We start from the raw sequence: 27,500 nt of genomic DNA, 5'->3' as shown, positions 1-27,500 counted from the left end.
GATAGAGGAGTGATGGAGGAGTGATGGAGGAGTGATAGGAGTGATGGAGGAGTGATAGAGGAGTGATGGAGGAGTGATGGAGGAGTGATGGAGGAGTGATGGAGGAGTGATAGAGGAGTGTTAGATGAGTGTTAGAGGAGTGTTAGAGGAGTGATAGAGGAGTGATAGAGGAGTGATGGAGGAGTGATAGAGGAGTGTTAGAGGAGTGATAGAGGAGTGATGGAGGAGTGATGGAGGAGTGATAGAGGAGTGTTAGAGGAGTGTTAGAGGAGTGATATAGGAGTGATAGAGTGATGGAGGAGTGATAGAGGAGTGATATAGGAGTGATATAGGAGTGATGGAGGAGTGATAGAGGAGTGATGGAGGAGTGATAGAGGAGTGATAGAGGAGTGATAGAGGAGTGATAGAGGAGTGGGGGATGAGTGATATAGGAGTGATGGAGGAGTGATGGAGGAGTGGATGGAGTGAGAAGCAGGGGGTGGAGGACAGACTGAGGGTATCTGAGGTCACCTCCCCAACCTCTCATCACTGGTTAGTCCCTCTATTACTACAGTTATATAGGGCCTCAGTCTGCAGCCCCCAACCCCCATAAAGAGCCCCCTCTGCCTACCTGGGGGAGATGCAACACACACACAGTCACACACACACACACACATACTTACATACACTCACACACTCTCACACACACACTCACACACACACACACACACACACACACATGGCCTGCCATGCCAGAGCCTCCTTGGTGTGTGTGGGATAGCTGGTAGATCTAGCTAACAAGCTCAGTTTACAGCCACCCTGCTTAGCTTCCCTGGCTTTACAGCTGCCTGCCTGGCTGCCCTGACTGACACTTGGCATTCCTCAATTTATAGTGGCAGGCCTCAGGTCTGGTCTCCTCAGGTCTGGTCTCCTCAGGTCTGGTCTCCTCAGGTCTGGCCTCCTCAGGTCTGGTCTCCTCAGGTCTGGTCTCCTCAGTCAGGTCTCCTCAGGTCAGGTCTCCTCAGGTCTGGTCTCCTCAGGTCTGGTCTCCTCAGGTCTGGTCTCCTCAGTCAGGTCTCCTCAGGTCTGGTCTCCTCAGGTCTGGTCTCCTCAGGTCTGGTCTCCTCAGGTCAGGTCTCCTCAGGTCTGGTCTCCTCAGGTCTGGTCTCCTCAGGTCAGGTCTCCTCAGGTCTGGTCTCCTCAGGTCTGGTCTCCTCAGTCAGGTCTCCTCAGGTCTGGTCTCCTCAGGTCTGGCCTCCTCAGGTCTGGTCTCCTCAGGTCTTGCTTCCTCAGGTCTGGTCTCCTCAGGTCTGGTCTCCTCAGGTCAGGTCTCCTCAAGTCAGGTCTCCTCAGGTCTGGTCTCCTCAGGTCTGGTCTCCTCAGGTCTGGTCTCCTCAGGTCTGGTCTCCTCAGTCAGGTCTCCTCAGGTCTGGTCTCCTCAGGTCTGGTCTCCTCAGTCAGGTCTCCTCAGGTCTGGTCTCCTCAGGTCTGGTCTCCTCAGGTCTTGCTTCCTCAGGATGCTGCTCCCCAATGATTAGTCCACCACAGTCATGGTTCCTTTACACCCAATATAATGTTTCACGACCCAAAACACTGCATGTATATATCGAGTGTGTGTGTGTGTGTGTGTGTGTGTGTGTGTGTGTGTGTGTGTGTGTGTGTGTGTGTGTGTGTGTGTGTGTGTGTGTGTGTGTGTGTGTGTGTGTGTGTGTGTGTGTGTGTGTGTGTGTGTGTGTGTGTGTGCGTGCGTGCGTGCGTGTGTGTGTGTGGGAGGAGTGATAGAGGAGTGATAGAGGAGTGATAGAGGAGTGTTAGAGGAGTGATAGAGGAGTGTTAGAGGAGTGATGGAGGAGTGATAGAGGAGTGATGGAGGAGTGATGAAGGAGTGATGGAGGAGTGATGGAGGAGTGATAGAGGAGTGAATGAGGAGTGATAGAGGAGTGATGGAGGAGTGATGGAGGAGTGATGTAGGAGTGATAGAGGAGTGATGGAGGAGTGATGGAGGAGTGATAGAGGAGTGATAGAGGAGTGATGGAGGAGTGATGGAGGAGTGATGGAGGAGTGATGGAGGAGTGTTGGAGGAGTGATGGAGGAGTGATGGAGGAGTGATAGAGGAGTGATGGAGGAGTGATAGAGGAGTGATGGAGGAGTGATGGAGGAGTGATAGAGGAGTGATGGAGGAGTGATAGAGGAGTGTTAGAGGAGTGATAGAGGAGTGATGGAGGAGTGATAGAGGAGTGATGGAGGAGTGATGGAGGAGTGATGGAGGAGTGATGGAGAAGTGATGGAGGAGTGATAGAGGAGTGATAGAGGAGTGATAGAGGAGTGATGGAGGAGTGATAGAGGAGTGATAGAGGAGTGATGGAGGAGTGATAGAGGAGTGATGGAGGAGTGATAGAGGGGTGATAGAGGAGTGATAGAGGAGTGATGGAGGAGTGATAGAGGAGTGATAGAGGAGTGCTGGAGGAGTGGGGGAGGAGTGATATAGGAGTGATAGAGGAGTGATAGAGGAGTGATATAGGAGTGATGGAGGAGTGATGGAGGAGTGTTAGAGGAGTGATAGAGGAGTGATGGAGGAGTGATATAGGAGTGATGGAGGAGTGTTAGAGGAGTGATAGAGGAGTGATAGAGGAGTGATAGAGGAGTGATAGAGGAGTGATGGAGGAGTGATAGAGGAGTGATAGAGGAGTGATGGAGGAGTGATATAGGAGTGATGGAGGAGTGATGGAGGAGTGTTAGAGGAGTGATAGAGGAGTGATAGAGGAGTGATAGAGGAGTGATGGAGGAGTGTTAGATGAGTGTTAGAGGAGTGATGGAGGAGTGATGGAGGAGTGATGGAGGAGTGATAGAGGAGTGATAGAGGAGTGATAGAGGAGTGTTAGAGGAGTGATAGAGGAGTGATAGAGGAGTGATAGAGGAGTGATGGAGGAGTGATAGAGGAGTGATGGAAGAGTGATGGAGGAGTGATGGAGGAGTGATGGAGGAGTGATAGAGGAGTGATAGAGGAGTGATGGAGGAGTGATATAGGAGTGATAGAGGAGTGATGGAGGAGTGATAGAGGAGTGATAGAGGAGTGATGGAGGAGTGATAGAGGAGTGATGGAGGAGTGTTAGATGAGTGTTAGAGGAGTGATGGAGGAGTGATGGAGGAGTGATGGAGGAGTGATGGAGGAGTGTTGACCGGAGTGTTGGACGTCCCGTGATGAAGGCCGGGAGATTGCGACCCCCTCTGCGTGCCCCCCTGTCTCCGGAGGTCTCGTAGTGGTGACCGGAGTGCCGGATGTCCCGCGATGATGTCGGGGAGTTCGCGACCCTCTCTGCGCCACCCCCCTTCCCCCTGTCTCCGGCTGTCCCTGAGCAACGACCGGAGTGTTGAATGTCCCATGACTAAGACGGGGAGGACGTGACCCTCTTGCGCCGCCCCTGTGCCTCAAATAGATCCGCTATCAACTCTATCTTTAATCTTTCAAAATGTTCAGTTGCTATCGCTATTAGCTCTATCTTTAATTTTTCAAAATGTACAGTTGCTATTGCATGCACTCATCTGTGTTTCACCACACACATGAGTGCATGCTTACCAACTGTCCGTCTGCAACACTACTATCACCGACATCTAAGAAGGGAGATCCCCCCTTGAACGGCCCTTCTAAGGTTTCTCTCCTCCACATTGCCTGTGGAGCTTTTTTTCCCTATTGTTAGGTTTTAGTGAGTTTTTCCTTACCTTCGCGTGGGGTATGTCTGGGAGTGCTTGCATTCTTTCATTTATTTGCATTCATCTAAAAAATGTTTGGACCCTATGGTGTTCTTGTTCTGTTCTTGACTTATTGTTATGTTGTCTTCTTGACTTGTTTAAAGAAGACCTGTACGGCCCATGGGGACATTAACGTGTGTTGTCGGGCCCTATAAATAAATTTGATTTGATTTGATTTGATTTGAGTGATGGAGGAGTGATAGAGGAATGATGGAGGAGTGATAGAGGAGTGATGGAGGAGTGATAGAGGAGTGATGGAGGAGTGTTAGATGAGTGTTAGAGGAGTGATGGAGGAGTAGTGATGGAGGAGTGATGGAGGAGTGATAGAGGAGTGATAGAGGAGTGTTAGAGGAGTGATAGAGGAGTGATAGAGGAGTGATAGAGGAGTGATGGAGGAGTGATAGAGGAGTGATGGAGGAGTGATAGAGGAGTGATAGAGGAGTGATGGAAGAGTGATGGAGGAGTGATGGAGGAGTGATGGAGGAGTGATAGAGGAGTGATAGAGGAGTGATGGAGGAGTGATAGAGGAGTGATGGAGGAGTGATGGAGGAGTGATGGAGGAGTGATAGAGGAGTGATGGAGGAGTGATGGAGGAGTGTTAGAGGAGTGATAGAGGAGTGATGGAGGAGTGATAGAGGAGTGATGGAGGAGTGTTAGAGGAGTGATAGAGGAGTGTTAGAGGAGTGATAGAGGAGTGATGGAGGAGTGATGGAGGAGTGATGGAGGAGTGATGGAGGAGTGATAGAGGAGTGTTAGAGGAGTGATGGAGGAGTGATAGAGGAGTGATGGAGGAGTGTTAGAGGAGTGATAGAGGAGTGTTAGAGGAGTGATGTAGGAGTGATGGAGGAGTGGGGGAGGAGTGATGGAGGAGTGATGGAGGAGTGATAGAGGAGTGATAGAGGAGTGTTAGAGGAGTGATGGAGGAGTGATGGAGGAGTGGGGGAGGAGTGATGGAGGAGTGATGGAGGAGTGATAGAGGAGTGATAGAGGAGTGATGGAGGAGTGATGGAGGAGTGATAGAGGAGTGTTAGAGGAGTGATGGAGGAGTGATGGAGGAGTGGGGGAGGAGTGATGGAGGAGTGATAGAGGAGTGATAGAGGAGTGATGGAGGAGTGATGGAGGAGTGATAGAGGAGTGATAGAGGAGTGATGGAGGAGTGATGGAGGAGTGATGGAGGAGTGATAGAGGAGTGATGGAGGAGTGATGGAGGAGTGATGGAGGAGTGATGGAGGAGTGATGGAGGAGTGATAGAGGAGTGATAGAGGAGTGATGGAGGAGTAATGGAGGAGTGATAGAGGAGTGAACCCTACCGTCATAGGCAACTACCGTCCTGTCTCTCTTCTCCTTCCTTTCTAAAACACTTGAACGTGCTGTATCCAACCAACTTACTGCTTATCTCTTACAGAATGACCTCCTAGACCCTAATCAGTCAGGCTTCAGGACTGGTCACTCCACAGAGACGGCCCTCATTGCGGTCACAGAGGCACTTCACTTAGCAAAAGCGAAAGGCCTCTCCTCTGTCCTGATTCTCCTAGATCTATCTGCAGCCTTCGACACAGTCAACCACCAGATCCTCCTTGCGGCCCTCGCAGGAATGGGAGTGGCTGGCTCTGCGCTGACATGGCTGTCATCATACCTCAATGACCGCTCCTACCAAGTGTCATGGAGAGGGACCCTGTCGGCCACCCGCCCCCTGCGGACGGGTGTCCCCCAGGGCTCGGTTTTAGGACCCCTTCTCTTCTCCCTCTACACTAAATCACTGGGTAACATTATCACGTCTCATGGCTTCTCCTACCATTGTTATGCCGACGATACTCAACTCTTCCTCTCCTTCCCTCCCTCAGATATCCACGTCTCTGAGCGGATCTCGGCCTGTCTGTCCGACATCTCCGCCTGGATGACGTCCAACCACCTCAAACTGAACCTAAGCAAAACAGAATTGCTCCACCTGCCGGCCAAATCCTCCCCCCTAACCGACCTTTCAATCACAGTCGAGAATGCAGCTGTGACTGCGTCCCCGACCGCCAAGAACCTTGGTGTTGTCCTCGACGACCAGTTGAACTTCTCTGCTCACATCGCAGCGACGACCAGAACCTGCCGATTCCTCCTGAGCAACGTCAGAAGGATCCGCCCCTTCCTGACAAAAGAAGCCACCCAACTCCTCGTCCAATCAACAGTCATCTCCCGCCTCGACTACTGCAATGCACTGCTCGCTGGCCTCCCGGCCACTGCCACTAAGCCTCTTCAACTCATTCAGAACGCAGCGGCCCGCCTGATCTCAAACCTACCGAAGTCGGCCCATGTCACCCCACTTCTTAGGGACCTGCACTGGCTCCCCATTGCTGCACGAATCCGCTTCAAGGCCTTCGACCTAGCATACCGTGCGGCAAAGGGAACCGCTCCTGCCTACCTCCGGTCAATGGTCTCTAACTACACACCCTCAAGACCCCTACGCTCTGCATCTTCTGGCCGCCTCAGACCTACTCCTATCCAAGCTCCGGGAGGGTCATCAAAGAGAAGTCGCCTATTCTCAGTCCTTGCCCCACAATGGTGGAATGAACTACCCACCCCAGTTAGGACAGCCGAATCACGTCCAATCTTTCGCCGTCGACTAAAGACGCACTTCTTCAACCATTATCTAAAAAAAAAAAAGAAAAACTATAAAAAAAAAATCTAACCCTAACTAACCGTACTGTCATGCACTTGTCCTAATAAACTAACCTACACTGTAACACTCAACACTTTGATGAACATTGTTGCTCAGCTGATAGAGTTGTGCCCTTCCTGATGGCTTGTCGTACAGAACTTGTAAGTCGCTTTGGATAAAAGCGGCAGCTAAATGACTAAATGTAAATGTAAATGTAAATGTGATAGAGGAGTGATGGAGGAGTGATAGAGGAGTGATAGAGGAGTGATAGAGGAGTGATGGAGGAGTGATAGAGGAGTGTTAGAGGAGTGATAGAGGAGTGATGGAGGAGTGATGGAGGAGTGATGGAGGAGTGATGGAGGAGTGATGGAGGAGTGATAGAGGAGTGTTAGAGGAGTGATGGAGGAGTGATGGAGGGGTGATAGAGGAGTGATGGAGGAGTGATACAGGAGTGTTAGAGGAGTGATAGAGGAGTGATGGAGGAGTGATGGAGGAGTGATGGAGGAGTGTTAGAGGAGTGATGGAGGAGTGATGGAGGAGTGATAGAGGAGTGATGGAGGAGTGATAGAGGAGTGATAGAGGAGTGATGGAGGAGTGATAGAGGAGTGATGGAGGAGTGATACAGGAGTGTTAGAGGAGTGATGGAGGAGTGATGGAGGAGTGTTAGAGGAGTGATGGAGGAGTGATGGAGGAGTGATAGAGGAGTGATAGAGGAGTGATGGAGGAGTGATGGAGGAGTGATAGAGGAGTGATAGAGGAGTGATGGAGGAGTGATGGAGGAGTGATAGAGGAGTGTTAGAGGAGTGATGGAGGAGTGATGGAGGAGTGATGGAGGAGTGATAGAGGAGTGATGGAGGAGTGATGGAGGAGTGATAGAGGAGTGATGGAGGAGTGATAGAGGAGTGATGGAGGAGTGATGGAGGAGTGATGGAGGAGTGATGTAGGAGTGATAGAGGAGTGTTAGATGAGTGTTAGAGGAGTGATAGAGGAGTGATAGAGGAGTGATGGAGGAGTGATAGAGGAGTGTTAGAGGAGTGATAGAGGAGTGATGGAGGAGTGATGGAGGAGTGATAGAGGAGTGTTAGAGGAGTGATATAGGAGTGATAGAGTGATGGAGGAGTGATAGAGGAGTGATATAGGAGTGATATATGAGTGATATAGGAGTGATGGAGGAGTGATAGAGGAGTGATGGAGGAGTGATAGAGGAGTGATAGAGGAGTGATATAGGAGTGATAGAGGAGTGGGGGATGAGTGATATAGGAGTGATGGAGGAGTGATGGAGGAGTGGATGGAGTGAGAAGCAGGGGGTGGAGGACAGACTGAGGGTATCTGAGGTCACCTCCCCAACCTCTCATCACTGGTTAGTCCCTCTATTACTACAGTTATATAGGGCCTCAGTCTGCAGCCCCCAACCCCCATAAAGAGCCCCCTCTGCCTACCTGGGGGAGATGCAACACACACACAGTCACACACACACACACACACACATACTTACATACACTCACACACTCTCACACACACACTCACACACACACACACACACACACACACATGGCCTGCCATGCCAGAGCCTCCTTGGTGTGTGTGGGATAGCTGGTAGATCTAGCTAACAAGCTCAGTTTACAGCCACCCTGCTTAGCTTCCCTGGCTTTACAGCTGCCTGCCTGGCTGCCCTGACTGACACTTGGCATTCCTCAATTTATAGTGGCAGGCCTCAGGTCTGGTCTCCTCAGGTCTGGTCTCCTCAGGTCTGGTCTCCTCAGGTCTGGCCTCCTCAGGTCTGGTCTCCTCAGGTCTGGTCTCCTCAGTCAGGTCTCCTCAGGTCAGGTCTCCTCAGGTCTGGTCTCCTCAGGTCTGGTCTCCTCAGGTCTGGTCTCCTCAGTCAGGTCTCCTCAGGTCTGGTCTCCTCAGGTCTGGTCTCCTCAGGTCTGGTCTCCTCAGGTCAGGTCTCCTCAGGTCTGGTCTCCTCAGGTCTGGTCTCCTCAGGTCAGGTCTCCTCAGGTCTGGTCTCCTCAGGTCTGGTCTCCTCAGTCAGGTCTCCTCAGGTCTGGTCTCCTCAGGTCTGGCCTCCTCAGGTCTGGTCTCCTCAGGTCTTGCTTCCTCAGGTCTGGTCTCCTCAGGTCTGGTCTCCTCAGGTCAGGTCTCCTCAAGTCAGGTCTCCTCAGGTCTGGTCTCCTCAGGTCTGGTCTCCTCAGGTCTGGTCTCCTCAGGTCTGGTCTCCTCAGTCAGGTCTCCTCAGGTCTGGTCTCCTCAGGTCTGGTCTCCTCAGTCAGGTCTCCTCAGGTCTGGTCTCCTCAGGTCTGGTCTCCTCAGGTCTTGCTTCCTCAGGATGCTGCTCCCCAATGATTAGTCCACCACAGTCATGGTTCCTTTACACCCAATATAATGTTTCACGACCCAAAACACTGCATGTATATATCGAGTGTGTGTGTGTGTGTGTGTGTGTGTGTGTGTGTGTGTGTGTGTGTGTGTGTGTGTGTGTGTGTGTGTGTGTGTGTGTGTGTGTGTGTGTGTGTGTGTGTGTGTGTGTGTGTGTGTGTGTGTGTGTGTGTGTGTGTGTGTGTGTGTGTGTGTGTGTGTGTGTGTGTGTGTGTGTGTGTGTGTGTGTGTGTGTGTGTGTGTGTGTGTGTGTGTGTGTGTGTGTGTGTGTGTGTGTGTGTGTGTGTGTGTGTGTGTGTGTGTGTGTGTGTGTGTGTGTGTGTGTGTGTGTGTGTGTGTGTGTGTGTGTGTGTGTGTGTGTGTGTGTGTGTGCTTGCTTGTCTCTCCATGGCGCCAGCTCAGGCTGAGCACCTCATAAACCTCTGCTGTCCCAAAGTCTGCCACCTTCCACACACACACACACACACACACGCACACGCACACACACACACACACGCACACATACACACACACACACACACACACACACACACACACACACACACACACACACACACAAGTGCGTTGGAGGTTCTAACGTGTACACTGCAGGATTTCCCTGAGCTAATTCTAGGATTCTAGGAAAAGATGTAATTTGTGCCGTACAGATCAATAAAAGGCTAACACACACAGGCAATGCAATGTGGCACACAAAAACACACCATGGCATATACAGCACAATACAACAATAGACAACAATACAAGAAGAACAGTACAGAGGTACATGTTAAAATGGTGGTGCCCATCAGCTCAACCTGCGTCGAAAGCCAGGGAGAAGAAGAAGTGGGTCTTCAGAGAAGACTTAAAAATCAGTAGGGGCTGAGCAGATCTAATGTGCCAGAGCCCAGGGGCAGATCTAAGGTGCAGGGCAGGCTGTTCCAGAGCCCAGGGGCAGATCTAAGGTGCAGGGCAGGCTGTTCCAGAGCCCAGGGGCAGATCTAAGGTGCAGGGCAGGCTGTTCCAGAGCCCAGGGGCAGATCTAAGGTGCAGGGCAGGCTGTTCCAGAGCCCAGGGGCAGATCTAATGTGCAGGGCAGGCTGTTCCAGAGCCCAGGGGCAGATCTAAGGTGCAGGGCAGGCTGTTCCAGAGCCCAGGGGCAGATCTAATGAGCAGGGCAGGCTGTTCCAGAGCCCAGGGGCAGATCTAATGAGCAGGGCAGGCTGTTCCAGAGCCCAGGGGCAGATCTAATGTGCAGGACAGGCTGTTCCAGAGCGTAGGGGCAGATCTAAGGTGCAGGGCAGGCTGTTCCAGAGCCCAGGGGCAGATCTAATGAGCAGGGCAGGCTGTTCCAGAGCCCAGGGGCAGATCTAAGGTGCAGGACAGGCTGTTCCAGAGCGTAGGGGCAGATCTAAGGTGCAGGGCAGGCTGTTCCAGAGCCCAGGGGGGGGCAGGCTGTTCCAGAGCCCAGGGGCAGATCTAAGGTGCAGGACAGGCTGTTCCAGAGCGTAGGGGCAGATCTAAGGTGCAGGGCAGGCTGTTCCAGAGCCCAGGGGGGGGGCTGTTCCAGAGCCCAGGGGGGGGGGGGGGGGGGGCAGGCTGTTCCAGAGCCCAGGGGCAGCCGCACCAAAGGCTGGGTCGCCTCTGGTCTTCAGCCTGGTCCTATAGGGACAACCAGCCGCAGCCGATTGGCTGATCTCAGTGCTCGGGGGCGGGAGATACAGACAGATACTGAGGTCTGCCGGTCCATGTAGAGCTTTAACCCTTTCACTGCCACACTACCAAAGGGTTAACCCTTTCACTGCAACAATACAGAGAAGGTTAACCCTTTCACTGCCACACTACTATTAACCGTCTGTAGTGTGGTAGTGAAAGGGTTAACCTTTCTGTAGTGTGGTAGTGAAAGGGTTAAAAAAAAAATCTTTAAATTAATTCTAAAATGCACGTTACGTTTACGTCGTGAGTTTGAGCCCCGGTGATCTGTGTCTCTGCAACAGCTGCTGATGGACAAGCGGGTGGGTCTGAAGAGGTACGAGCTGGACGGGAGGAAGGTGGTGTTCTACTTCGATGAGGTCAGTTCAATACCATTTCCCTGATATGAATCTGAATCGGAGCCTATTGTTATTGTCCGGGTGTGTGTGTCGGTACATCTCTGTACCGTCGGGGGGGTTAATCGCTGTAAATCGACTAGAGAAAAATAATAAATTAGAAACACGACCGCATCGATGCATCGAAACATTTCATTGGTGGCAGTTCAATGTGTCTATAGTCTGTGGGAGACACAAAACAACAAAGAGTAATTTCATTCCAAAATGCACTGAGATTGTAGGAATAAATAATAATAACCTGTTAAAGTGCATTCTTTAGCTCGATTTAAGTGGTGCGTTCGTGGGAAAAACAAGTCAAATTAAATGTAAATGTTCAAACGTCTGCTGTTTTATTTTGATACAAATGTATCGTGTAGATTCATTGACAAAAATGATGTAGTTTGCATACAATTGCATTAGGGGCGGGTGATATACTGATAGAAACGATGATACATTGGTAGAAATGTGTGCTTAACCCTTTCACCGCTGCACTACCAAAAACGGTTAAAAACGGTTAACCCTTTCACTGCGGCGACACACAGAAGGTTAACCCTTTCACTGCCGACACGACAGCCGGTCGACCGTCGGTTGTGTGTGATAGGGTATTTTAGAATTAACCTTCTGTCGTGTGGCAGTGAAAGGGTTAAGGTATAAATTGACATTGTTTATTGGTTGATGCGTCTCTGGGTGCTGCTGTCCCCCTGCTCAGATCCCCAGCCAGTGCATGACGTGTGTGGTCTTCCAGGCCGTCAGGGAATACATCGTGGGCAAGACAGCGCCTGTACCGGTCAAGGTCTATGACTACTACGAACCAGGTGTGTCTCTGATGAATATTTTTAGAACGGCTCTTTAAAACTTAAAGAGCAGGAAAGTCTAGTAACTCACTGTGATTTATGAACTGGCTCCACTTGAAGGAAATTGGAATTTTCAAGTGTGTGGCCTCAGTGTCGTCATTGTTTTTTACGTGTGTGTGCGTGTGTGTGTGCGTGTGCGTGTGTGTGTGTGTGTGCCTTGCCTGTCTCCCTGCTGATCACTACGTCTCACATGCAGTGTTTAAGAGGGTAACTCTCGACGAGAGTATTATCATCTTCACTATAAAAGCTAGACTGCAGGTTTTACCAACTAAGCTGAATCTTTCCATCTGGCTTCCTGACAGTCATAGCTCTCACTGTATACACCCTGGCCATGTGCAGATCACTGAAACCATGTCGTACATCCTAAATGGTTGCCATGCTTACAAGGGGCATTACATTTGTAGGCACGACAGAATTGTGGACTTGATATTGAAAGATATCGGATCTACTCTTGGGTCCTCTACATCAGTGGTTCTCAACTTAACTGGTCTAGCCTCGGGAGTCGGGACCCAACATTTTCCAAATTTTTTAACCACTATGATTTATTAAAAAAAAACAATTGCAGTAATACGCAATCTTTCATGCACTGTTAACAACATGAAATAAACACAAAAAAGTGCAACAAAAGTGCAACTAGGGCTAAAAACCCAATGAAATAAAATAATAATAAATAATATGCTTCTTAGCAGATTTCTTAGCTTAACATAACAGACCTACAGTAAGTTTGGGGGAACTAATGGGATAACTGGGGTTGCAAAAAAAATGCAACTAGGGCTAAAAACACAATGAAATAAAATAATAATAATAATAAATAATATATCCTTCTTAGCAGACTTCTTGGCTTAACATCCCAGGGAACTAATGGGATAACTGGGGATGTTGTTTGAGTCAAGAGAGTCAAGTCAAGAGTTTTATTTGTCACGGCATACGAGTATACAATGAAATGCGGGTGGTCTTGCCCGCAACGATGTGCATAATACAATAGTAATAACATATAATAGAATCCAATAGAACGACATTGTGCAATAAAACAAGTAAACAGAGTAGGGCATATCGGTATATGTACATAAGTTATTTACAGAGCATGGTAGGACATGCTAGGTGCTCCTGACAATAAGAGTCTCAAAGTCTGGGGTGATAGACAAAGCAACTCTGAGGTCATGCTCAATGTCCAATCTGTTCCTCTGCTTTGTCTTCAGCTGGACCAGAGCTGAGAAGCCACTTTCACAAAGATAGGTAGTGCAAAAAAAATTATATAAAAAATTAAAAATAAATACATATTATTTTTTTACCCACTCAAAATGGCCCCGCGACCCACTTTTGGGTCACGACCCACCAGTTGAGAAACACTGCTCTACATCACTGTACAAGCGCTGCACTGTTAAGCCCAGCATGTTTGGCCTGTGTGATAATGATTCAGAGGTGTTCTGTAACATCTCAGCCAACACCCTGACGTTGTGGTGGTTAATGAGAGCAGTAGAGAGGTGTTTATTCTAGAGGTTGGCTGTACCTTCGACCACAGCCTGGAGGAAGCCTTTTTAACCAAGTTGCTGAAATATCAGCAGCTCAAGCTGAACATCTCACAACTATAGGCTACAAGTGTCAACTTTTAGTTTTCATTTTTGGCAGCCTGGGTCATGTTCACAAGCTGGTGGTTAGGGGCCTTCAGGTGGCCCACATCGCCAAGAGAAAGGCTAAACAGTTACAGTAGCAAGGTATTGCTCTATATCTGCTATTATTGGTAGCCGCTCTATTTGGAGACGGCGTTGCTTTTTGTACCCATAGAGTAGATATAGTTTTACGGAAATGCTATTGCATCTGTTTTTGAAACATCATCTGTGTCAATATTGTACGTGTACGATAAATGCTGCACAGTCACAAATGTAATTGAATAACTCCCAATGAGCTAATTGCACTGTTCGTGTTTATGTCCTTAATGTACTCTGTATTTATGTGGACATAAATAAAGCATCTAAAATGTGCATGTGTGTGTGCGTGTGTGTGTGCGTGTGCGTGTGTGGTGCAGCGTTTGAGGCCACCCGGTTCTACAATGTGAGCGAGAGCAGCCCACTGGCGCGGGAGCTCTGTGACGGGACGACCTGCAATGAGGTGGAGAGTTCGACCAATCAGTGGATAGGTGAGACTTGCACCCTGCTCCGATTGGTTGACAGGCCCACTTCTGTCAAATTATTATTATTATTATTATTATTATTATTATTATTATTATTATTATTATTATTATTATTATTATTATTATTATTATTATTATTATTATTATTATTATTATTATTATTATTATTATTATTATTATTATTATTATTATTATTATTATTATTATTATTATTATTATTATTATTATTATTATTATTATTATTATTATTATTATAATAATAATAATAATAATTATTATTATTATTATTATTATTATTATTATTATTATTATTATTATTATTATTATTATTATTATTATTATTATTATTTTCACAAAAATTCACTTAACTTCCACTCGAGCTACAACCCCTACCCATCTTGCAATCAGAGTCAAGTAAACTTGATCCAGTTCCGCAGCTTGCCAATTGGGGGACCCTGCTGTTTTCTCATAAATCGATCAATACAGACCATATTAATTAATGTTGTGTTACTTTTTCAAATGTAGCCAAGAGTAAAGACCCTAACCCTCTCAAAACAGCAGTCAAAGTGTATATGTTCAGCACTACGTTTGTTTACCGATGTTTTAAAATCTTTTAGAAAAAATGAATTTATCTGAAAAATGTGAATTCTATCGCTCTTTTGTCGGAAATTTTTTTTTTTTCGGAAATTACTAAATCCAGATTTAACACTGCCATTGGAAAGAGGAGATTTATGACTTGGCCATTATAAGGTAATTTATAGTTCATAATTAAAAATGTATAATTCAAATGGATTATAATTCAGTACCGTATCTACAAATCCTTCTGTTTAATCATCTTCCCTTTATTCTTTTGCTTATATTTGACTTGATCTCAGGAAGGTGCTGAATGAGCTCAGTGAGCAAGATCTGAACAGCCACACTTTTAGCACGGTGTTATTCACTGTCAAAGATGCAAAGAAAAATTATGATTTATATTCTCCTCTGTTTCATCACAATTTACTCAAGCATAGTAACAGACACAATATTTCTGACACTGGATACCAACAATGTGCAGATTGAGCTTGTAGAAGTGGAGCAATCTTCCATTTACTTGGGCATTTACTTTTAGGCGGATTTTCTGAAAATAGGGCTACAGCTTAACACAATGTGTCCATCTTTCTGCCTCTGTTGGATGGGGCGAGGAAGAGCAATTCAAGAGGCCACACAAACACTTACTGTATTATCAAGAGGTTTCTTCATTAAATGACAATCCGTGGATGTTGTTGGCTTGGCGTGGCTCTGCTGATAGCCCCTGTTACAGCAGCCATGTCAGATGAGGAAGAGAGGAAGCCATTACTAAACAGAACAGACTTAAACCATCAGTTTATTGTCATTGGACAACTATTTTTGAGATATAATCCATTTGTAAAGAATGCAGCAAAAAATCAAGTAATTTTGCTTTGATTTCTGACATGTTACACGTTTATTATTTAGTATCGGGGAAATTCGAATACTAATACTCTTTTAGCCTGGTGTCTGAGCGATATTGGTTCACCCATAATTCTAGTCATTGTGAAGCTAATTATATTTCAAACCAACAATATGCCATATTGATTAATGGATTGATTGAGAAAAGTGATGATTTACTTGCACAACAAACACTCGCAGAATCCAGCCACTACAACGATCATATCATTCAGTCAACGTGACGATGTGCCTCCTGTATCTCTGCCCCCCTTCCCCCCCAGGTTTTGTGCAGGGGAACCAATGTAACAGTGTGTTTGGCTGTCTGGAGGAGGAGCAGTTTGAACGCTGCACCTGCTACAGGGACTGCGGTTACGACGGGGAGCCGGTTTGTGGGTCGGACGGTCAGCTCTACGAGAACCAGTGTCAGATGGAAGTGTTCGCCTGCCGGAACGGGACACGCATCGAGCAGGTTCCCCCGTCCCAGTGTCCCCAGAGTAAGACCCCTCTCTTTCTGTCCTCAGAGTAAGACCCCTCTCTTTCTGTCCCAGTGTCCCCAGAGTAAGACCTCTCTCTTTCTGTCCTCAGAGTAAGACCCCTCTCTTTCTGTCCCAGTGTCCCCAGAGTAAGACCTCTCTCTTTCTGTCCCAGTGTCCCCAGAGTAAGACCTCTCTCTTTCTGTCCCAGTGTCCTCAGAGTAAGACCTCTCTCTCTCTTTCTGTCCCAGTGTCCTCAGAGTAAGACCTCTCTCTTTCTGTCCCAGTGTCCTCAGAGTAAGACCTCTCTCTTTCTGTCCCAGTGTCCTCAGAGTAAGACCTCTCTCTTTCTGTCCCAGTGTCCCCAGAGTAAGACCTCTCTCTTTCTGTCCCAGTGTCCCCAGAGTAAGACCTCTCTCTTTCTGTCCCAGTGTCCCCAGAGTACGACCTCTCTCTTTCTGTCCCAGAGTACGACCTCTCTCTTTCTGTCCCAGAGTACGACCTCTCTCTTTCTGTCCCAGTGTCTCCAGAGTACGACCCCTCTCTTTCTGTCCCAGAGTAAGACCTCTCTCTTTCTGCCCCAGTGTCCTCAGAGTAAGACCTCTCTCTTTCTGCCCCAGTGTCCTCAGAGTAAGACCTCTCTCTTTCTGCCCCAGTGTCCTCAGAGTAAGACCTCTCTCTTTCTGTCCCAGTGTCCTCAGAGTAAGACCTCTCTCTGTCTGTCCCAGTGTCTCCAGAGTACGACCCCTCTCTTTCTGTCCCAGAGTAAGACCTCTCTCTTTCTGTCCCCAGAGTAAGACCTCTCTCTTTCTCTCATCTTGCATCAACCTCGGGACCGCTGATGGACATAATGTCATAATGTCTCTTTCCGTCCTCAAATCACTTCTGCTCCGTCCACCTCTCTCCTATTCCTGTTTCCACTGCACAGAGACTAAAGTGCTGAGGGAATGTTGTGTGTGGTGACTGTCTCATCTTTGTTGTATGATTTACAGCGTAGTAGAGGAGGACATGGGCGATTGGGCGTGTGTGTGTGTGCGTGCGTGCATGTGTGTGAGTGTGTGTGTGAGTGAGTGTCTCTGTGTCTCTCTGTGTGTGTATGTGAGTGTCTCTGTGTCGCTCTGTGTGTGTGTCTGTGTGGTGGTGGTGGTGGCTAATATGCTTTGTGTGTAGTAGAGTAGATTAGATTAAAATGTATTGTCATGATACACAGCACAGTACAACAAAAAGAGGTTGGTATCTAACCAGAGTGCAGATGTAACAATAACAGAAGTGCAATAACAATTATCAATGTACAGGTGATTAAACTGGACGTATATATAAATGAGTACTACTGAGTAATTGTGCTAATCAGATGTATGTACAGTGTTATAGTATTATTATGTACAGTGATACAGGTATAAAGGCCAGCTGGCCAGTGGTTTAACTAGTAAGAGTAGGTAAGATCTAGATATAGTATCTACAGGTATGTAAAGAGGATTATATGCCGGTATATACAGACAGATGTGGATAAATATAGATACGGCAAATATAAGTATGTATGTACAGTAATTCAACTGTAACTTCAAACAGCTGACAGCATTTCCCAGAAATTACTCCTCCTTTTAGAGGAAATGTGTGTGTGTCTATGTGTACACGTGCACGACTACAGTATGCATATACAGTGTGCATGTGTGAGTGAATGTATGCACCTGATCTGTGTGTGTGTGTGTGTGTGTGTGTGTGTGTGTGTGTGTGTGTGTGTGTGTGTGTGTGTGTGTGTGTGTGTGTGTGTGTGTGTGTGTGTGTGTGTGTGTGTGTGTGTGTGTGTGTGTGTGTGTGTCGTGTGTGTGTGCGTGTGTGTGTGTGTGTGTGGGTGGGTGTGTGTCTGTGTGCGCTGAGCTGATCTGGGCTGTGGAAACAGCTGTTCAGGTGTTGAGCTGATTACTGGATGAGCTTTGTGAGGAGAATCCTCCTCCTCCCCTCCTCCTTATCTCCCCTCCTCCTCCTTTCTCCCCTCCACCCCTCCTCCCCCTCTTCATCTCCCCTCCTCCTCCATCCCTCTCCCCTCCTCCTCCTCCCCTCCTCCTCCTCCCTCCCCTCCTCCTCCTCCTCCTCCTCCTCCCCTCTCCTCCTCCTCTCCTCTCCTCTCCCTCCTCCTCCCCCCCTCACCTCCTCCTCCTCCATCTCCTCTCCCTCTCCCTCCTCCATCTCTCTGCCTCTCCCCTCCTCCATCTCTCTCCCCTCCCCTCCTCCTCCCTCTCCCTCCCCTCCTCCATCTCTCTCCCCTCCTCATCTCTCTCCTCCCTCCCCTCCTCCCTCCTCCCCTCCCTTCCTCTCCCCCCTCCTCCTCCTTCCCTCCTCCTCCTTCTCCCCCCTCCCCTCCTCCTCCTCCCCTTCTCCTCCTCCTCCTCCCCTCCTCCCCTCCTCCTCTTCCCCTCCCTCCCCCTCCTTCCCCTCCTCCTCTCCTCCTCCTCCTCCTCCTCCTCCTCCTCCTCCTCCTCCTCCCCTCCATCTCTCTCCCTCTCCCCTGCTCTTCTCTGCTATATTACAGGGCAGTCTAAATGACAGAGTGCTTTTGTCCGGCCCTTTGAAAAACCCGTCACATTCCTTTCCGAAGCACAGACCAACAACAAAGGAGCCTTCATGTTGCGGAGCAGAGCAGGGAGACGGGACTCAAACCGCCGGTGGGAACGCGGCCCGGTGTTTGCCGAGTGGTTCATACAGTAGATGATCAAAAGGACCATTTATTTGAGCTCAGACCTCCCTGCCCTTGTTTGTTTGTGTATGGTTGTCGCTTGTCGGGGAGATGAATGCCCACATCTCCAGTCTGAGATGGAGAAAGATACCAATGGGTTTCCAGACCTCGACTAGAGCCTCTCTAGCCGTGGTTTGACCTCCGGCTTTATTTGTTAAGGATTATAATCCAGGCTGCTGCCACTGTGCCTCCAACCTCTCAGTGTGTGTGCGTGTGTGTGTGTGTGTGTGTGTGTGTGTGCGTGTGTGTGTGTGTGTGTGTGTGTGCGTGTGTGTGTGTGTTTCCAGCAGATAGCGTACCAACGGAAAAGCAGCCAGTAACAGAGGCTGAGGATCCAGTCCCTATACACACAGGTACCTTCAACTAACACCTTTCACTTTCACTTTCACACACACACACACACACACACACACACACACACACACACACACACACACACACACACACACACACACACACACACACACACACACACACACACACACACACACACACACACACACACACACACACACACACACACACACACACACACACACACACACACAGGGAGCGAAATTAACTTTTTGACTCACCGGCCAGTGGCGGGTAGATGGGAAGAGTCTACCCGCCAAGCATATTTCTTACCTGCCAACATTTTTTTGATTAAAAATATATATATATATATTTTATATAACATTTTTTTTTTAAATAAAATATATATTATATAATCATACTTGTAGTTGTATTATCTGCGAGACATCGCCACCACGCAATAAGTCAAAATGCTTGCTATCTGCAAACAGCTCCACTGTCTGTGTGTATACTTGAGTAGCCTCCAGCTCCAGCAAGGATTCTCCGGCCCTGCAGCTAGACCCTATATTCAGCTAGACCCTACATTCAGCATGCAAGGATTCTCCGGCGATGCAGCTGGACCCTATTTATAACGTTACGGTTCTTTTGTCAAATCACATTCAACATGCCCTCAGCTAGAATACGCATTCAATCAATGTTATAAGACATTGATATCAGGAGCTATCTGTAGCTACTGCTAGCCCGGTAGATAACGTTAAGACAATTTAGTTTACTGGGACAGATAGATCTAACGTGAGCTAGCTAAGCTAGCTAACGAGGGAACGGAGGTATTATGCACTCGAGTCGACTATTGCTGGAGCATTTGTTGATATCAGCAGCTATCAGTAGCTAGCCAGCTAGATACCGTTAGACAATGCCTCGTCATGTATTAAACTAAAAGTGAATAGTTGACTGGGTCATTGTTTAAACAGTAATGGTAGCTCATGGAGGTCCGCTCTTCTAGAGCAGACTGCCTGTGTTGACATGAGCACTGCGAGCAGAAGCCCTTAGCCAATAGTATCCCGCTGCAGGGCTGGGCGGATATGACTCGTTGCCATGGTTTTTTTCAAAATAAGAGTATCATACGAACCTAATTGTTGCTAACTGCCGGAGCCATCGATATTATGACTGGAGATGCGCTTGGGGCGGAAATGAGACCCGCACAGATTTTCAAAATAAGAGTATCGTTATGAACTTGATTGATTACACGCCACACGGCGGGCAGCCCTCTAAGTGTCAAGCGCCAAAGGTAAAAACTGAGCGCCCCTGGCGGGCGGCGGGCTTTAGTTTCGGTCCCTGCACACACACACACACACGCACGCTCGCTCTCTCTTGCTCTATCAATTCAATTCAATTCAATTTCAATTCAATTCAATTAAATTCAAATGGACTTTATTGAGAGAGTTAGAAGGAAGGTGGAGAAAGAAAGAGAGAGTTAGAATGAAGGTGAAGAGAGAGTTAGAAGGAAGGCGTGGAGAGAGAGAAGGAAGGAAGGAAGGTGGAGAAAGAAAGAGAGAGTTAGAATTAAGGTGGGGAGAGAGAAGGAAGGTGGAGAAAGAGAGAGAGAGAAGGGAGAAAGGTGGAGAAAGAGAGAGTAAAAGGAATGTGGAGAGAGAAGGAATGTGGAGAGAGAAGGAAGGTGTAGAAGGAGAGTAGAAGGAAGGTGAAGAAAGAGAGAAGGAAGGAAGGTGGAGAAAGAAAGATAGAAAGAAGGTGTAGAAAGAGAGATAGAAGGAAGGTGAAGAAAGAGAGAAGGAAGGAAGGTGGATAAAGAGAGATAGAAAGAAGGTGGATAAAGAGAGATAGAAAGAAGGTGTAGAAAGAGAGATAGAAGTGGACTGGAACTGGAAACGCTTTACTCTACGTTATTTACTTCTTTACAATACAACGACTCGGTTCGACTGGAAAATCAAGTTAATGTACTAAAAAGAGAGATTAACGCCATATATAAACAACAATCTGAAATACAAATACGTAGCACAAGACAACAGCAGTACTCTCAAGGTTCTAAACCAAGTCACCTATTGGCTATGCGATTAAGAGTTAACGCAAAATTTGCTGATATAACTACCATTAAAGCACAACAAGGACTTGTTACAGACCCTAAAAAAATAAACGTGACATTCAAGGAGTTCTACTCCAACTTGTATAAATCAGAAACGACCTTCGATCAAAACAAAATGGACACATATCTTAATCAAATTAACCTCCCTAAACTTTCAGAGGATGACGCTAAACAGTTAGAAACACCGATCACACTAGAGGAACTCAGGAAGGCCATATCCGAAATGCAAAGTGGTAAGGCCCCTGGAAGAGACGGTATCCCACCAGAAATGTACCTCTCATGTTGGGACATAATTGGACCCCTATTACTTAATATGATTTTATACTCAGTCAAGGAGGGGAACTTCCATAAGAACGACAATATTGCACTCATAACAGTCCTCCTTAAAAAAGACAAAGACCCCACCGAGTGCGGTAGTTATAGACCCTTAAGCCTCCTCGGAACCGATATCAAACTGTACTCTAAGGTATTAGCCATCAGACTTCAAAAGCATATGACGTCTTTAGTTCATCCGGATCAAACTGGCTTCATAAGAAACCGCTTGATCACTGATAACATAAGACCATTACTACATGTACTAGATGCCAGCAAGGACGACACCACACCTAAGGCGATGCTGTCCCTGGATGCAATGAAAGCTTTTGATAGGTTGGAATGGTCGTATCTATGGGCAGTATTAGAAAGGATGGGGTTAGGAAAAGGATTCATTGATATGATTAAAGTATTATACAAAGACCCATCGGCCATGATTACAACAGGTATAATCACCTCCGAAATCTTTCCGGTATCACGCTCTTCTAGACAGGGTTGCCCTCTTATTCCCGGACTTTTCGATTTATCATTAGAACCTTTAGCACAATATATAAGACAATCCCAATCCATAGAACCAATCGTAATCAAGGGCACTCAACATAAAATTAGTTTATATGCGGACGACGTAATACTGTTTATGCAAAACCCCAACACCGCAATGCCTCATCTTCTCAAGTTGATTGAGGACTTTGGCGATTTATCAGGATTTAAGATAAATTGGCCGAAGTCAGCTTTCCTTCCACTTAACGCCCCTGCAAAAAAATATATAACCCTCCCAGAAGAGATACCGATGGTTAAACACTTTAGATGTTTAGGAGTGGAAGTATTCCCTACCATAAGCCAAACGGTGAAGCACAATTACATAAAAATCCAAAATAAAATAAAATACGACTTTGACAGGTGGTCGAAACTTAAAAACTCAGTACAGGCACGAGTATCAATAGTTAAGATGGACGTCCTACCTAGAATCAACTTCATCAGCTCAATGCTACCGTTGCCCCCTCCAGATGGTTACTGGAAAAAATTACACTCTTCCGCATACAAATTTATTTGGAATAACAAACCACCACATATAAAAAGATCCACCGCACAGAGAAACAAAGCCGACGGAGGTATGTCATTTCCAGATTTTTTCCACTATTTTAAGGCGTACACTTTAAGACCACTGACAACCTGGTTTGATCCCCAAGCATCAGTATCCTGGAGGAATTTAGAAGTAAATATAGTAGCACCACATAGACTGCAGGACATAGTATACACCAAATTATCAATTAAGCAATGCGAACTAAAATTTGGCCCCATTATTACTCATGCGATCCGGATATGGCGTGAAACACAAAAAAATAAAATTCTAACTCACATAAATGGCATAATCATACTCACTTATTCAATAACAATGCACTCCTGATTGGAAAACGACCTATAAGATTCCCTAGATGGGAAAAGCAGGGCATACACACATTAGGAGATGTTTTCAACAAACAGGGCTTTTGTAGTTATGAGGAAGTACACAAAAAATTTAATCTCACCGGTTCCACATTGTTAGGGTTTGAAACCGACCTCAACAGCACGGCACAGACAGGTAGTTCAGAGTTAGCCAAACACTAGGGCGTATTTATTTACAGAATCAAAAAGAGTCAAGTAACAATTCTGAACAACAAAAAAGGAGAATGCCTTCGGCAGAGTTATCTGCGGCTCTGCAAATCCTCCCGGTGTTTGAGGTGGGGAATCGGCGTAGACGCCGTTGCGGCTCTGCAGATACTCCCAGCTCCAACTCGGAGTGGAAACGGAGAGAGAGAGAGAGATCAACAACAGTCCAACAGTACACAGAGGCAGTGCAGTTCAGTCCTCCCTTAGCTGAGTCCAGTAACAGTCCAACAGTACACAGAGGCAGTGCAGTTCAGTCCTCCCTTAGCTGAGTCCAGTATGAAATACAAGTGACTTGATCTTCGGTGTAAACTACACACAAGTTAGCTGAGTCCAGTACAAAACAAAACGATACCTCTTCAGTGTTATCCAAAGACACAATTTAGCTGAGTCCAGTACAAAACAAAACGGTACCTCTTCAGTGTTATCCAAACACACAATTTAGCTGAGTCCAGTGCAAAACAAAAACGGTAATTCTTCAGTGTTATCCAAACACACAAAAACAGATAATCCAAAAGGGTTTGGTTCCAAAACTCACCAAAGCGCAAACGCGTAAAGCGGGCAACGAGGCGCAGCTCCAAACGGATGATCAAGATATTCACCAGCGGCAATCCAAAGATGTCCTGGAGGGAAAGTAGACGAGGCACAACAACGGGGGGAAGGCAGGCAGAAGCAGTAGTATTCAAAACGACCCGACAACGATTGAAAGAAGGTCCCAGTATATGAAGCCTCAGGAGTGCTAATCACAAACTACGACAGGTGCGTGATGGAATTGGTAATCGCTCCAGAAGCGTGTGGCGGGGAAAGAACCAATCCTCACAGAATCCTCACACACATATTATTTTTACGCACAGTTATTGTTATGTTTGAAGGCTCACGGTGTTCCATTAAGGATACCAATTGTACACCACAGATACCACAAATTCTTCTATGAAAGAGAGACATCGAGAGGTTTTGTATCAGATTTTTATCATCAATTACTAACGTCCTCGTATGAAACCCTCCACTTAGAATCAGTCTGGAGGAGGGATATACCAGACCTGGAAATAGATTTTGATTGGCAAGAAGCCTGGGCAAATGTTCGACTTGCATCAAGGAACCCGGACCATCAACAAATAAATCTTAACTATATTCATAGGACATACTTGACTCCTATAAGACTGAACAGAATGGGTCTTAAACAAGACTCCAAATGCTCCTTATGCACAAATGGGGACGAGGGGACATTTATGCACATGTACTGGGACTGCCCACCAGTTAAGATATTCTGGAAAGAAGTGACCCAGCAATTATCAAATCTCTTAACTCTGAATATACCTGTACACCCCTCTGTATTACTGCTGAATGATGTTTTTGAGTATGCAGTACCAATACAGCTAAAGAGATTGGTTTTATCTGGTATCACAGTGGCTAAAAAGCTGATAGCATCACGATGGTTTCAACTGGAAGAAATGTGCCGGAAGGTCTGGATTCTTCTTCTTATCTCTATGTGATTTATCTAGAAATATCTACAGCAAGAATTTTGGGTCTCAATGAATCCAAAATGACAATGTGGTTAGAAGTGGTGGAGAGAATAAAAGCTAGCATATAATGGTAATGCCTGGTTAGGAGCGAATGATAATGGATGGATTATCCAATGGGGGGTCCGGGGGGGGGGGGGGGGGGGGGGGGGTAGCGAGCAGGAGCATATGTATGTAGGGTATTAGATAGCAGGTGTTAGGTGTATATCTTGTATAAGACATTTATCTAAATGGTGATTTCATTGATGTGCACTGTTAATTAATGCTTGTATATCTAATTTTATGTTGTCATGTTTGTATATGTGTTTGTTTAAAAAATAATAAAAAAATAAAATACAAAAAAAGAGAGATAGAAGGAAGGTGTAGAAAGAGAGAAGGAAGGAAGGTGTAGAAAGACAGAAGGAAGGAAGGTGGAGAAAGAGAGATAGCAGGAAGGTGTAGAAAGAGAGAAGGAAGGAAGGTGTAGAAAGAGATAGAAGGAATGTATAGAAAGAGAGAAGGAAGGTGTAGAAAGAGAGAGAAGGAAGGTGTAGAAAGAGAGTTAGAAGGAAGGTGTAGAAAGAGAGAGAGAAGGAAGATGTAGAAAGAGAGAGAGAAGGAAGGTGAAGAAAGAGAGAAGAAGGTGTAGAAAGAGAGAGAGAAGGAAGGTGTAGAAAGAGAGAAGGAAGGAAGGTGAGAAAGAGAGAAGGAAGGTGTAGAAAGAGAGTTAGAAGGAAGGTGTAGAAAGAGAGAGAGAAGGAAGGTGGAGAAAGAGAGAAGGAAGGAAGGTGGAGAAAGAGAGATAGAAGGAAGGTAGAAAGAGAGATAGAAGGAAGGTGTAGAAAGATAGATAGAAGGAAGGTGTAGAAAGATAGATAGAAGGAAGGTGTAGAAAGAGAGACGGAAGGAAGGTGTAGAAAGACAGAAGGAAGGAAGGTGGAGAAAGAGATAGAAGGAAGGAAGGTGGAGAAAGAGAGATAGAAGGAAGGTGTAGAAAGAGATAGAAGGAAGGAAGGTGGAGAAGAGAGATAGAAGGAAGGTGTAGAAAGAGAGACGGGAGGAAGGTGTAGAAAGAAAGATAGAAGGAATGTATATAAAGAGATAGAAGGGATGTATAGAAAGAGAGAAGGAATGAAGGTGTAGAAAGAGAGAAGGAAGGACGGTGTAGAAAGAGAGAGAGAAGGAAGGTGAAGAAAGAGAGAGAAGGAAGGTGAAGAAAGAGAGAGAAGGAAGGTGTAGAAAGAGAGAAGGAGGGAAGGTGGAGAAAGAGAGAAGGAAGGAATGTGTAGAAAGAGAGAAGGAAGGAAGGAAGGTGGAGAAAGAGAGAAAGAAGGAATGTGAAGAAAGAGAGAGAGAAGGAAGGTGTAGAAAGAGAGAGAGAAGGAAGGTGTAGAAAGAGAGTTAGAATGAAGGAATGTGTAGAAAGAGATAGAAGGAATGTGAAGAAAGAGAGAGAGAAGGAAGGTGTAGAAAGAGAGTTAGAATGAAGGAAGGTGTAGAAAGAGATAGAAGGAATGTGAAGAAAGAGAGAGAGAAGGAAGGTGAAGAAAGAGAGAGAAGGAAGGTGTAGAAAGAGAGAGAGAAGGAAGGTGTAGAAAGAGAGAGAAGGAAGGAAGGTGTAGAAAGAGAGAGAAGGAAGGAAGGTGTAGAAGAGAGAGAAGGAAGGTGTAGAAAGAGAGAGAAGGAAGGAAGGTGTAGAAAGAGAGAGAGAAGGAAGGTGAAGAAAGAGAGAGAAGGAAGGTGAAGAAAGAGAGAGAGAAGGAAGGTGTAGAAAGAGAGAGAGAAGGACGGTGTAGAAAGAGAGAGAAGGAAGGAAGGTGTAGAAAGAGAGAGAGAAGGACGGTGTAGAAAGAGAGTTAGAAGGAAGGTGTAGAAAGAGAGAGAAGGAAGGAAGGTGTAGAAAGAGAGAGAGAAGGAAGGTGAAGAAAGAGAGAGAAGGAAGGTGAAGAAAGAGAGAGAGAAGGAAGGTGTAGAAAGAGAGAAGGAAGGAAGGTGGAGAAAGAGAGATAGAAGGAAGGTGTAGAAAGAGATAGAGAGTGGAAGGAAGGTGAAGAAAGAGAGAGGAAGGAAGGTGTAGAAAGAGATAGAGAGTGGAAGGAAGGTGAAGAAAGAGAGAGAGAGTAGAAGGAAGGTGAAAGCGAAGAATGAAAAAGACAGGGAAAGTATGAGGAAGGAAAGAGGGGGGTGTTGGGGGGGGGGGGGGGTTATGTAGATAGACAAATATGAGGATAGACTTGACTCTCTGGACTAGGCTGCTGGCTGCTCTTCCATGGCTCAGATCAGATGCCATCCACAGATATGTAGCAGGAGATTCCAGACCGGATGTTAAGGATGTGTGTTAGAGGAGGATATTACTGTGTTAGATCTGGCAGCGAACAAGTAGAGAGAGACAGTGAATCATGCAGAAGGTGAAGTGCATGTCAGGGAGGCTAAGCGTGCGTGCGTGTGTGTTGGGTCGTGTGTGTGTGTGCGTGTGTACGCGTGGCCTTGTGTGTGGTTCACATAGTATGGCCTGTACTGACTTGCTTCCAGCCTGCAGCCCCCAGCGGTAGCTCCAACACAGAACTGCTCTCAGTCAAAGGTCTCCTTAGTACAAAGAAAGGATGAGGCTTCACACTCGCCACAGGAATGCTGTTAAAGCTAATGCTGCAGCGCACGCACACACGCACGCACGCACACACACACCACACACACACACACACACACACACACACACACACACACACACACACACACACACACACACCACACACACACACACACACACACACACACAGGGCCTAAATAATGCATGGATGGATGCATTCGAATTTATTTTAATTGTTAATCATTAGAATTGTCGTTAATAATGAAGGAGACAAACAAGTGACATTGTAAACCATTACAGCGTCACAGACCTGACCTCCAGGTGAGCGCGGGTTGGAGCGGGTGAGGGTGTTGCTGAAGCCAAGGAGCTGACACTTTCCCCTGGCTCAGGAGAGGAAGCCGAGGCTCTGGAATTAGCGCCCCTGTGCAGGCTTGCCTCCTATGAGTGAGCTCGCACCAGACAACACACGAGGGATACGTCAGAGGTCTCGTTCACACCACGGCAAACCTGATCAAATCTGAAACGTCCACCTTCTCCTCGTGTGAAAAGGTCAACTGATCTTTTGATTTCTGTCTTCTTCTTCATTTAAAAAGAATCCCAC

The 27,500-nt window shown here is 46.7% G+C and overlaps 1 protein-coding gene across 2 annotated transcripts in view; it reads left to right on the top strand.

Moving 5' to 3' along the window:
* cpamd8 (C3 and PZP like alpha-2-macroglobulin domain containing 8) overlaps positions 1–27,500 on the top strand; it is a 130,646-nt gene that overhangs the window by 100,897 nt on the left and 2,249 nt on the right. Inside the window, exons 38-42 of one of the 2 annotated variants that reach the window (XM_084311559.1) lie at positions 10,729–10,803; positions 11,528–11,633; positions 13,699–13,809; positions 15,531–15,743; positions 18,747–18,809. In XM_084311559.1, the coding sequence (XP_084167685.1) occupies positions 10,729–10,803; positions 11,528–11,633; positions 13,699–13,809; positions 15,531–15,743; positions 18,747–18,809 (568 nt within the window). Of the gene's footprint in view, positions 1–10,728; positions 10,804–11,527; positions 11,634–13,698; positions 13,810–15,530; positions 15,744–18,743; positions 18,810–27,500 lie in introns of both variants that reach the window. The other variant, XM_084311558.1, reaches the window with a different exon arrangement.

The sequence above is a fragment of the Notolepis coatsorum genome (assembly GCF_963971535.1).
Source record: "Notolepis coatsorum genome assembly, chromosome: 3".
In the NCBI taxonomy this organism is placed as follows: domain Eukaryota; kingdom Metazoa; phylum Chordata; class Actinopteri; order Aulopiformes; family Paralepididae; genus Notolepis; species Notolepis coatsorum.
The sequence above is the reverse complement of the archived record's forward strand: the minus strand, read 5'-3'. Positions and strand labels throughout refer to the sequence as shown.